Source organism: Coenobita brevimanus, chromosome 27, assembly GCF_032717465.1.
Source record: "Coenobita brevimanus isolate Jiangsu-jjx chromosome 27, ASM3271746v2, whole genome shotgun sequence".
NCBI lineage: Eukaryota > Metazoa > Arthropoda > Malacostraca > Decapoda > Coenobitidae > Coenobita > Coenobita brevimanus.
Genome location: NC_136980.1, coordinates 430,963 through 443,766, shown reverse-complemented (window position 1 = coordinate 443,766; position 12,804 = coordinate 430,963). Strand labels below are relative to the sequence as shown.

The window sequence follows — 12,804 nt, the reverse complement described above, 5'->3', positions numbered from 1 at the left end:
GATGTTGTTTTCTTGAGACTTGGCAGAGCATGACGTCACATCCGGAATCATGGCGGGGATCAGCTGAGCGTCGTCTGCTGCCTCACATGTCTGCTTGACTGTTACGCCACGGGGGCTGGCTGGAGGGATTTCACACTTTGAGGGAATGTCAACATGTTTTGGGTGAGATGGAGGATTGGCTTGGATTGTGTGTGCTTGCTTTCGTATAAAAACTTATTTACAATTTTCACCTAGACCTTCCATATTCCAAATAGTTACGTTCGTTGTTTCCACCACCTTGACCCAAGTTAATAATCAGACTTTCCCGTGGTTACAGTTCACATGATCACAGCACCAAGAATAATAATGTGACAAACCTTAACCAAGCAATAAAACATAAGAGTGTTTTACCATGACTCGTTGGTGTAGTTGATGTAAGGTGAGTAGCCTATTGAGGGACATCAGTTTGTCAAATATTCCATCTCATCGAACTTACATCTATGCTGGCTAATTTTTGTTAATCAGGAGAGGCCTGGTATGTTCTCTACCCAACCCGATGATGGTTCTGATAGGATACTTCAGGAAGGAAAGTAATGGGCATGCCCCAAGTGTGAAGATGCAGTGAAGTACCCTAACTTAACCTGTTAACTGCTCTATACAACATGGGCTGATCCGAGTGCGACTGCTCAATACAGCCCTGTTTCGAATATAGTGCCATGGTGACCAAGGCCGACCCATGCACGCATGTTTGAGCCTTCAAAACTGACACTGAAAAAGAAAATGAAAACCTTACATTCCAATAGGGAATCAGTCACTTTGATGTTCATCCATGGCCTTACCAAGGTAAATATTGAGCTAATATTTCATTACTCTATACTTTGGCATGTGCTTTTTCAATTCCTAAGACAAAATTTTTCCTTTGGGAAATTCCACTTTTGCCTCTATGTCTGCGCACCACGGTCACCTCCAAAAAACCGCCATGCGCAGTTAATTTGTTAAGTGGACATTTTTTTTTTACCTGACTGCACACAATGGTAATGCCCTCACTCTTGGTCACAGCACATGATGATTTGTAATTAATATGCCTGTTTTGTTTACAAGTCAAAAGTAATAAGATTTACCAATAAAGACATACGGTAGAAGCACAGACGGACTAATTCAGCCAACCCCATTCTGTTATCTTGAATTTTCCGCAGAATTGAGTTCCATAACCAAGGCTCAATATAAGGGAAACTTTTCCTGTATTATGAGGTACTTTCTGTTAAATCGTTGAAGGCAGAGGCCAAGCTGTGTTCCTGACAATGCACATCCAAACCTAGCAGACTATGCTAACTCTCTGCTACACAGCATTCTGAACCCATAATTAATACCCCCACTTAAATGCATTACTGCATTGTGTACATGTTAACTGTGATACATACAGTAATGATGGAGTAGTGAAATATTCACACATAAAGAACAAGGTGAGGATAGTAGCAAACCAAGTACAGTACAATAGTATAGTAAATAGGGATAGTAAATTACAGTAAGGTTTACCTTCAAAAGTATAAGTTCTGCACTTGTTGCAGAAATATGCCTGACACAGGTAGCCATACTGCCCCCCCCCCCAACCTGTGTCAGGCCTGGGTGTGGTTTAGTCACCATGAGAGTCACCTCCATCAATACTTGAGGTGGTACAGGGGTAACATAGGGGCTGGGGAGCATGAGGGATGGCACTCCATCTTCTCAATTATATCTAGTTTTGGGGCAAGAAAAAGACTTACTCTCTCCATCTCTTCCTCTACCTTAGGCATGGTTCATATATGCTTTGGTTCACTGAAAAAGACAAACAAACAAACAAATAAGGCCACAATACCAAGACAAAGCCGCACACGCGTGGAGCAGTTGTTTACAGTTGGGGGATCAAGTGAACACATCGAGCCATGTCGCCAAGTCCCTAATGTTACTGAGGCAGCTTGGTGGAGATGTGTGGCAACACCGCACATCACCAGTCAGGAGAGTGTTTCTGGTATGGCCTTGATGTCGTGCTCGATTTATGGGACTTTTTCCAGTAATTCGGTGTTTTTTTTAAATGGAATTTCCTTAACGGAATTATACTCATTTTAACAAATTTTCCTTTCTGTTGGGCAAAAAAATAACCAAAAAAATGATTCCATTATCTCAGGCTTCTGCTAAATCAGTGTTCATTAAATCAAGCTTCTACAGTACTGTACCAATAAAATCCACAGGTTTACTAATGATCTGCTTAAATCCTATTGTCCGCCTCCATTTCCATTTGTGCCATGTGTTTGTCATAACTGCTCTTGAAAACATGTACAGAAGGAGCTCTCACATTTTCTGGTAAATTGTTCGACTGAATTACAACTATGTGTGTAAATGTGTTTCCTGTTTGTCATTTATTGAATCTTTTCTTAAAAATTCACTTGGATTGGCTTCTTACACTTGTATTGGCATCTTGGAAGAATTCTGATGGATTTACATTTTCTAGTCCATTTATGATTTTGAAGACTTCTGTCATATTCCCGTGTTTCCGTTGGTCCTCCAACTTGGGTATGCCCAGTCTTTGCAGTCGCTTCTCATAACTCAAGTCTTTAAGACTGTCTTAGTTGCCCTGTGTTGTACCTTTTCCAGCATGTTAATATTTTGCCTCCCTTGGAGTGACCATACCAGGACCCCATATTTAAGATGTGGGTGAGTTATGTCCTGTAGATTTTGGCAAACTCTTCATCAGTCCAGTTTTTGAAGGTTCTTCTAATAAAACGTAGGCTACTGTTGGTCTTTGAAACAATTTTGTCGATGTGACTATCAAACTTTATGTTGTCACTGAAAATTCCCAGATCTTTTTCATCATTGACTTTTGTTATGAGTGTACCATCATTATTATAGGTATGCCTTTGGTTAGTTGTTCCTATATGCATGACCTTACATTTAGATGCATTGAATTTCAGGAGCCATGTGATAGACCATTCCATCATCTTGTCTATGTCATTTTGCAACTCTCTGTTCTCCATTACTGTGTCACAAGATTGTATATTTTGGTGTCATCAGCAAAGATTATGCATTTGGAGGTTACATTATTTGGTAGGTCATTTATGTACACCAAGAAGAGTAAGGGACCCAGTATTGACCCTTGAGGAACGCCACTGGTTACTTTTTCAGTGTTGACAGTACTCCATTTACTCTTACAGCTTGTAATCTGTTAGAGAGAAAGTCTTCAGTCCATTTCAGCACTTTACGGTACCTCCAGTTTCAACCCTACAAAGCTTATATATCAGTCTGCAGTGTGGCATGGTATCAAATGCTTTGACAAAATCGAAATATATTATATAAAAGGAGTTGTTTTTGTCACACACATTTGTCTAGTGTTTTAAGCTTTCCAACAGATTGGTTAGACAAGATCTTCCACTTTTAAAACCATGTTGGTTACTGCATAAGTTCTTTCTTCTTCCAAGCTTTTTATCATGTTGTCTCTGATAATTTCTTCCAAAATTTTTCCCATGATACTCGTTAGGCTTACAGGATGGTAATTTCCAGGTTCAATCCTGCCTCCAATTTTGTAGATGGGTGATACAATTGCCTTCTTCCAGCTGTGGGATACTGTTGCAGTCTGAACTGATTGTTCATAAAGGATAGCAAGAGGCTCGCTAAGCTCATCTGCTTATTCCTTCAACACTTTTGGGTGTATGTTGTCAGGTACTGGTGTTTTAAATTAATTTAATGTTAAAAGTTTCATTTTGACTAAGTCCCTACTTATGTGAATACTGTATCTGAAAGGTCATCTGTACAGTCTACTGAATGCAGGTCCATTGTTTCAGATCCTTGGTCTTCATAAAGTTGATGAAGAAGACATTTATTGTCAGTTTTGCTTTGTCATCCTCTATCTGTCTTTAACCTTACACCATAACCCAGTAAGGGGTGACGACAAACAAACCTCGTCCATGTCACCCTGTCCTCTGCTGTTTGGCTGCCCTCCCTCCAGCTCACACACCCCTCTTTCATATCTTTCCATCCCATTCCTCCACTTCATCCTTGGTCTCACCCTCATCCTCCTTCCATTTGTCTCATATACAGATAAACTCTCATTCTCCATCCTACTGATTTGGATAATGTTAATCATGTAAGAGCACCTGATGCTTTCAGTCACATCCATGTCAACTGTCTATGTTATTTTTCAGGTATAAGTATCAGACAAACTGATGTGAGAGGTGAAACGTGTGGGTAGCAGCTGGAACCTGTGGAGGTTAATGCCGTGTATTATGCGACGGTACCTTTTTTATATGGGATACTGTGGAACTAGACTAAGGTCAGTACACAGAGCATATTAATATCACATTTTACTTCAGTTAAAGTTTTCTTTGGATGCAATGTAAAGTTGTTTTTAAGTCAGAAATAAAGGATTTTTTTTTGCTTTTTAACCCCTAAATCATTAATCAGAATCATACCTTATGATACCCTATGACGATTACTGGACGCAGTTCTTGTTAGTCCTCTATGACCAGATCGTCACCATCCGACCCAGGAGAGCTCAGACTTGTGTGACAGCTCAAGGTGGTCAGTATTGGCTCACCACAGTTGTATCTTTTCATTCATTTGTCCCAGAATGTCAAGATTTGTCTCAAAGAACTTGACACTATTTAGCATTTATCACCCTGGCAGACACTGCCACATGTCTACAATTCTTGATGTTAGGTCCACTTGGTTCAGTCAGAATTATTTAAAATATGGTAGTTTTCTGTTTATTCAGCACACATTGAATACTAAGTGAAGATAAGTAATATGAGTTTTTCCAAAATCCCAGAGGTGTACAGAAGCAGTGTGAGGCCCAAGAGGAGACTGTGAGTAGTGTGGCTGGTTGTTTAGAGAAGGGTCTTGAACGCCTGAAACCAGACTACCTTGGCAGAGTTACCTTCTCTAGCAGAACAGACAAGGGTGAGGGACAGGTGGCATCATTGTGTTTACCTTTTTATTTATTCAGTCTGGTGACATCTTTTATTAGTTCTCTCTTCTCTTGCTTCTTCCAGACGAATTTAATTCCCTAAGAGCAGACCTCTCATAATGAAGACCTTAATGAAGGATGTATTTAGCTCATCTTCCCAGTTCTAAAAATCTTTCCAAAGCTGAGTTAAGTTATACAGTGGAAGTAAGAATAAAATTAGAAATACATTGTTGTATCCAAGGAAGGTGAGAATTGTTAATATTGGGGGTGGGGTTATGAGGGATAGACCAAGAAAGACATGGGACGAGGTCATTAAGTGTGACCTCAGGGTTAAGAGACTGAACAGGGAGGCTGCAATAGATCGTGCAGCGTGGAGAGCCGCCATTAGGTGACCAAGGCCGACACATGCAAGCATGTTGGAGCCTTTAAAAATGAAAACGAAACGAAACGAAGGGCCACAGGACATAAATTGGAGGCACTTTGTGGTTATCTCCTCCAGGATTGAGTTACCTGGCTATAGACACCATAGATGAATATCTGTAGGTTCTTTCAGTCACTGGATGATTTTATTCAACTTAGGAGTGACTCTTAAAACTGGAGTGGCTAGGTATCACCCTCATTAATCTTTTCAATCCTTAGATATCTCCTCTAAACAGAATTAAAGTATCTGCGGTGACAAGAATGAAGTAAAAATAACATCCCCTGGCTGAAATGTTATGCTCATTTAGTTCATTTCTCATATTTGTATTTTGTTCTCCCAGATGATTTAATTTAATGTAGGGGTTTTGTGTCATAGTTAAAGAGTATACGATATATGTCTCCTGCCAGCCAGCATATGGTATATTTGCACATGCCAGTTCTTCATGCTTCTTTATGCATATATGTGTAATTATTTATGATATTATTTATCTTTGTACATTAATAGCTCCTCCTCTTCTGACCTTTTAGTTGTCTCCTCCAGTAATTATTCTTGTATTTTTTATTACAGTAGTAATTCTTCATAATGTATTGCTGCTTATGTTTTACTGTCTTGTAGTATGCTGAAACAGATGTGTACTGATGTACAGTTCCTGTGCAGATGATGTGTAACTGTTGGTTTCTACAGGAATGTTCTTCAGTAACCATTCTTTTTTCATCCAGGCTTTTCAGTTTGGTGATATGTTTGATTATTCTTACTATGTCTAGACAGTTTTATTAAGTTTCTGGGTGACATCTTGTAGTGAAGGGGTAAATAAAGGCTATATCTGACCATTCCAGTTTGAAAATTTTCCAGAACAGAATAAGACCATATTGAGACAGCAGGAATAAAGTGAAAAATGCATCATTGGACTGAAGGAAGGTTTTCATCCATTGTTTAACTTCGACAGTCAGTGGAATGGTTTAGGGTGCACTCAGCAAGTGTTGCAAAGGTTACTAAATCAAAGGAAATGTAGAAGACATTTGCCAGTTTTGATGGTGGCAAGAATTTTGAAACCTTGCCTGATGTCTGAATATAACTCATTTCACTGGGCACTTTGTTGCTTTTTTTTTTTTTTTTTTTTTTTTTTTTTTTGAGTCTGGATTACACCCACCTAGTTTAGTAGGGTAACATGGAAATAGGATTAAGATGACAGTTAATGCTCTCAGATCATGAAATGCATTGGTATGGAACAGGTATTAGAAGTACTTTATTTGCTTACATGTAGTGTTAGTTTTGATCTGTTAATCAAGGTTTCTGTTTGATACTGGATTATAAGGCATGCATCTGTGGCCCATGAGGGTCTTAGAGGGGACTGATGTTTATTGCTTATGTATAATGCTACTTAGGGGTGAGCAGCTGATCCCTCTTGCCTTTGGAGTGTTGACTGAGTTGCCTATCGCCAGCCCATGTGCTTCTGATAAGGCAGTAATGGGATGGGAGCTAGGTGGTTGGGTCTGGTGGCCTTGGTGACATGGTTGCTAAAGGCCTCAAATCAGTGAAGATTGTGCACTAACCCACCATAGTTTGAATCCAGCAGTGGTCAGAGGTTTTTCTGTCATGTGAACATTGCCAGGGATGTAAGTTGGTGTCCTACAGTTTAAGTGATCAGGACTATGGTAGCCTAACCTTGGTCTCTCCTGTGCCCCAGGTCATCTAGAAACCCCAGAAGGGCAGTAAGGATTTTTAGGAATTTTTTTCCCAGTACAGATTAATATTTGCATCATGATACCTACCTTTAGAAGAGTGCAGAAGTTATGCTTAATTTTCTGTTTACTTTCAGGTGTACATGCTGTGTGTAATACGGCTCATGTGGATTTGTCCATTCAGAATGGATATTATGAGCCTGCTTATATTACACACAGACTTAATTCCTTCTTAATAAGATCTGATGCAGATATTAGGTAAGATAGAGTCTCATGTTCCAATGCATGGAAATGAGGCAGTCCTTTAGCTTTTGTACATTTAGATATTGAAGAAGAAATATGTGTAATTACCAGAGAAAAATTGTACTTTTTTGATGTGGTGATGTGAAAAACTTTACAAAGACAAGAAGCAAAATGATTCTATTAGTAGTGCATGATTGGTCAGTGATTGAAATATAGAAATATAATGAAATACAGATACATAATGAAATATAGAAATATAATGAAATGTAAAAGTAAGACATGCATGATAAATGAGAGCAGAAAGAGGAGAATGTTGATTTTCCAGTGGTAAATGGGTATTGAAGAAAGACAAAACTTGCTGATGCATAAAGTACCAGCCACTGTATTCAAATTATGTATCATTTAATGCATTTTTTAAAAGCAGAAATTATGTCCATGTATTGAGTGAATGATAATTTGTATTGAAAATTAACAACAGTCCATCACAGAAAAATATGTAGTTTCATGTGTACCCAGTATCCTTTTTTTTTTTTTTTTTTTTTTTTTTTTTTTTTTTTACCACACCTACTTCCTAGGGTACAGAGGACAGTAAAACTCCATACCTGCACTCCTGTTAATATGAAAATAAGCAACACCATCAGCAAAAACATCGCCTGGTTCTACCCTTACACTTTGTCCCATTTTGTCATCAGTACCCACCACCTACCTGTTTTGTTTTGTGGAATTCTGAATACAGTAAGAGTTAGTACTATATATATACTGTATTAAAGTGAGTAGAAAACTAACAACACTTTATGAGAGAAAGGTCCTTCAGTTTGGCATTTTTTCCCCCTTATCCCATTTTGTCTTTGCTTCCTAGAGTACAGAAAATGGTAATGGTTCATAGCCTACAAGTTTAGCAACACTTGATCAAAGAAAGACAGTAATTAGCTCCACCTTTTTGCCATATCCCATATTCTTCTTCCCTCCCAGAATACATAAGACGGTGATAGTCCCCCCTGAATTTCACGCTCGTCACAGTGCCACTCACCGCTCTTACGTCTACCGCTTAGCCGTCATCCCACACCAAACTTCGTATGAAGCTGAACGAGAGAGGTTCCTTCCTGCAGCGGAATTCAAGAAGCTGTATCTGATCAGGTGAAAGCATACTGCTGTGTTAGGGCAGTTTCAAGGTGACATAGAGGGCTTAGTTGCACCTCTTCCATAGCCATGTATTTTACTTGTTATACACTCACATTGAAGTATATGCTATGTATATCATTTTAATATCAGTCAGGCATTTTGCATTTTATACTTGAACATTTTCCAGTTATGCTGTTTATATCATTTTAATATACCCATAGAGTTAGGCCCATATTTTTGTCAGGTAAGGAAGCTCCCTAACACCTTTCCCTAAGCAATTTATTTAGCATATTGCACCTGACTGTCCTCGTCTTTATTAGATAAATCCTTCCAGTTTTGTCATACTGTGCATCACTAAGGAAGAGGTGTTAGAGAGCTTCTGTACCTAATGAGAATACAGGCCTTAGTTTGCACCAGTAATATACAAGAGGATCTTGAAGTGTAATGTGCAAAATAAATCACTAAGGAAGAGGTGTTGTGAAATCCCCACATCCGCTTAGAATACCGTAGTTAATTTTAAGCTTGTCATCATTGTACTGGCAGTGTTAAGTACCATCACTTGCATTCAGATTATTTATTGTTGACTTTATTCTTACTACCTCCAGTTGGTTTTATTCAGCTAAGGGGAGACTCTGAAGTGGTGTTTGTGAGATACAGTTTCCAGTTATCCATTCGCTGTGAGAGATCATCCTATTTTGTACAAAAATTGTTGGGAGGGAGCAAAAATTAACGGAAAAAAAGACTTAAGTGTATTGAAAGATTATGAAAACTTCCTATAAGTCTTTCATGGTGAGAGGTCTCCTCTGACTACAGGAAAGTAGTTTGGTGCTTGCAAGAATAAAATTCAAGATAATATGACAACACAGGAAGGGTTATATACATACTGGAAAAACAATAAAACAGCTATGAAATCTAGGATTTGTTTTTTTTTTTTTTTCTGTGGAATTATATATGATAGCAGAGTTTTGACAGTACAGAAATGTAAGACCGACTATTACTTCAGGCTGATAGCTTAACTGTATTCTTATAATGAAGTGTCTCTCACCTTGGCTTCCATCAGAACTGTAATGAGCTGTAGCAAGACTCTTATGGGTGGGCAAGGAGGCCTGGATGATGATAACGATAACTCTTCATTTCCTTCTTCCTGCTCAGCCCACCTTTTGATGTAGAGCGTGTACTGCCTGTGTGCCAGTTGTTGGAGGGGACACACGACTTTGCTACCTTTGCAGCTGTTGCCAAGAGAAGCTCCCCTGTCCCCACCACACGCAGCATCTCTCGGGTAAGTGAACTGTGGGAGAATAATGCAGAAATGAGGAAATTATACGGCATGAGGGAAGAAGGGAGATAAAAAAGCAATATTCTCAAATTAGGAAATGATACAGCATGAAGGAAAGAATGAAGATAAAGAGTAGTATTCTTAAATTAGGAAATGATATAGTATGAGGGGAGGAAGGAAGATAAAGAGCAATACAGTATTCTCAAATTAGGAAATGAAATGAGGGAAGATAAAGAGCTGTATTCTCAAATTAGAAAATGAAATGGCATGGAGGGAAGAAGGAAGATAAGGAGAAGTATTCTCAAATTAGGAAGTTTTATGGAATGAGGGAAGAAGGAAGATAAGGAGAAGTATTCTCAAATTAGGAAGTTTTATGGAATGAGGGAAGAAGAAGAGCAGTATTCTCGATAGGGTACCATAGAAATATTTCATGTTGATGAAGTTTGCCTGTGACACCTAATTAGTCTCTTATATTGTATATACTGTATATATATCATTTTTGTATTTACATAGATAGCATAAGTAACATATAAGAATATACAGACAAGTTGCCTAAGGTATGGCTAATTGGTTCTGGACCACGCCTGTGCCATAGAAAACCGTGCCATAGAAATAACAAAACCTATGGGAAAACTGGTATTTGGTCCTGGACGTTTGCCCAAAGTCCCCCTTTTCACCCCACATTTCCTCATTTTTCCCCACTTTACGCATGCACACAATCAAGCAATCAGTCAGTGCATGTATTATACGTAACAATAGGCACAAAAAACGAGAGGGTGATCAGCCTTGTGTCCACATGGGCAATACCACGCGCCGCAGATTGAGCGAAAAAAGCTTGGCCAAGTAGACACAGATCAGCTGACCATCCAAAACATTAAATGGTGGAGGCTGCCTGGTCAAGCACTGATTGAAGAAGTTTATTTGATAAAGTTTGTATGCTGAAGTGTCAACAGAACTTACATTTAACACATTAATAATCATTCTTATATACGTGATGATGATGGGAGGCATTATACTTTGTCTCAGCTCAGAGATAGATGCTTCGTCACTAACCCGTTCGTAGCGGTTTTACGAACAAACCTATAAACTAGTCACAGTACCGAAAGAATCTTTAATGTTTCAGTACTTAACACATTGAATTTGGTGAAGTGTAACCTCCTCATAAGAGAGAAGAAAGTCCACAGTTGGAGCTGGAGTGGTCACCATCTTCTTTGTTTACAAACAGGGGAGCACGCCAACCGCCAGGGGAATTTGCCCGCGTTTAAACTTGCCGTGCCTGCGCCATGGGTATTTTATGGGTGTGGTTCGTTTTTTTGGGGGTCTGGCACCTTGCTGTGTCATAGAAAACCATGCCATAGAAGCACTTGCCATAGGCGACTTGACTGTATTAAGATACCAGGTACAGAAATAAATCTGTATGGAAGAGATGCAAGGGACCTCAAATTAGTGAGAGTATGATACAACCTATTAGTGTCACAGATACAAGGAAACAGTGCATCTAGAAAGAAATCTATGACCATAGATAGGGAGAGGATGTGTATACAGCAGATGCATTTAGGATAAGATAAAGGGAGATTATGTATGTTAGGAGACAGAGAGAGAAATAACTCAGCCCGTCTAATTTTTTCAGCTTAGCGTGACCCCTGGACGACCACTCCTTGACCCAAAGTATGACCCCTTATATGAACGATTACAACTGTGGGATGTCACTGTGTCTGCATCCTCATTCCTTTACAAGCAGGTTTGACTTTAGTGATTATGCCATCCTTGATTAACATAAAGCTGTGAGTTGGTGTTAAACCTGCTTGTGAGATGAAGTAAGATTTGTGGAGGATTGAATGGTGAATGAATGAGTGTGTAACCCTTTTCATTGAGCATGCTGTTGATCAGTTCTCCCTTTGTTATGGTTTTTCTTGCTTTCCAAACCCTGCTGGACCCATCCTTGGGCAGGAAAAAGAGGCAGGATGATAATGATGATAAACCTGATCATCTTAAGTACTGTACTACATTAATTTATAAGGAGAAGTTTACGGTCCTGTAAATAAAATTAAAAAAATAATAATAAATATTGTAGGATGATCTTGAGTATTTTGACCATCATCATCATCTGGACCTCCTTTCCCACCTTAAGGCAGGGTGAGGAGTAGCAGTGTCTGTACACCAGGAAACCATTTACTATGTTGGGTAGTAACCATATAACCAGAATATGGCACCTGGTGGTTTACTGGGCAATTAAGGCACTCCAATCGGATTGAGCCTGGACAGGTTTATATCCAAGGAGTGGTTGGAGTTTATTGCTCACATAATGCCGCTCAGGGATGAGTGAGGCTGGTCACTTCATCTTAAATGTCATCATCTTAAATGTCAGGACCAACTTGCCTAGTCCCGGGTTTCTTCGCTCCTCATGGGGCAACACGGGATTGGATTATGATGATTGTATAACTGAACAGTGGAACCGTCCAGGTATATCAATGCCTCCACATGAAGGCATCCGTCTCCAGCACCAGTATTGCTGTACATCCCTTATACTGTATAGCATTTTCTTCATGACCAACAGTATATTCTTTATTAATCTCTTGTTATAGCTCAGCATTCATTATTGAGAGCTGGTAATTTTAGACCAAGCTAAGGTGGACAGAGTCCTGTATAACTGAATTCTCTCTCCCCTCCAGGTGCGGAAAATAGTCGGTGTGCTGGTGGGTGTGGGTCAAGGACGGCTAGATATCAGTGATGTACAGTACATGCTAGACCACCCAGCAGCCTCTAACTACCATAAACATGCTACTTTAGCTCCGGCTGGTGGTCTTTTCCTTCTTAACGTACACTATCCCCCTGAGTCACTTGTTGTTGGAGCAGAGTATGAATCCACAAAAAATAACTTAGTCTCTGAAAGTAGTTCAGAGCCTGAAATTAGTTCAAACTTGACTGATGATAGTTTGAACCTTGAAAATAATTTTAATTCTAAAAATAGTTCAAACCCTGATAGCCTCTCTCTTTGCCCTGACCACAGTAAGGATTCTGAGACTTAAATCATTGTTATTTTGTCTGATTAGATAAATTTATCCTAAATTTACAATACTGGTACCTGCTTTTTATATTAATCCTTTTGAAAACAAAGGAGACACAGGAAGCAATCGAAAGTTTA

At 39.2% G+C, this 12,804-nt stretch overlaps 1 protein-coding gene across 1 annotated transcript; it reads left to right on the top strand.

Moving 5' to 3' along the window:
- Positions 1–52: 52 nt before the first annotated feature.
- Positions 53–12,740, top strand: LOC145394543 (tRNA pseudouridine synthase-like 1). Its single transcript, XM_080268377.1, has 8 exons — positions 53–162; positions 4,155–4,282; positions 4,778–4,908; positions 7,156–7,276; positions 8,234–8,398; positions 9,536–9,662; positions 11,290–11,400; positions 12,332–12,740. The coding sequence occupies exons 2-8, from the start codon at positions 4,224–4,226 to the stop codon at positions 12,686–12,688; spliced, it is 1,071 nt and encodes a 356-aa protein (XP_080124503.1). The 5' UTR covers positions 53–162; positions 4,155–4,223; the 3' UTR covers positions 12,689–12,740.
- Positions 12,741–12,804: the final 64 nt, after the last annotated feature.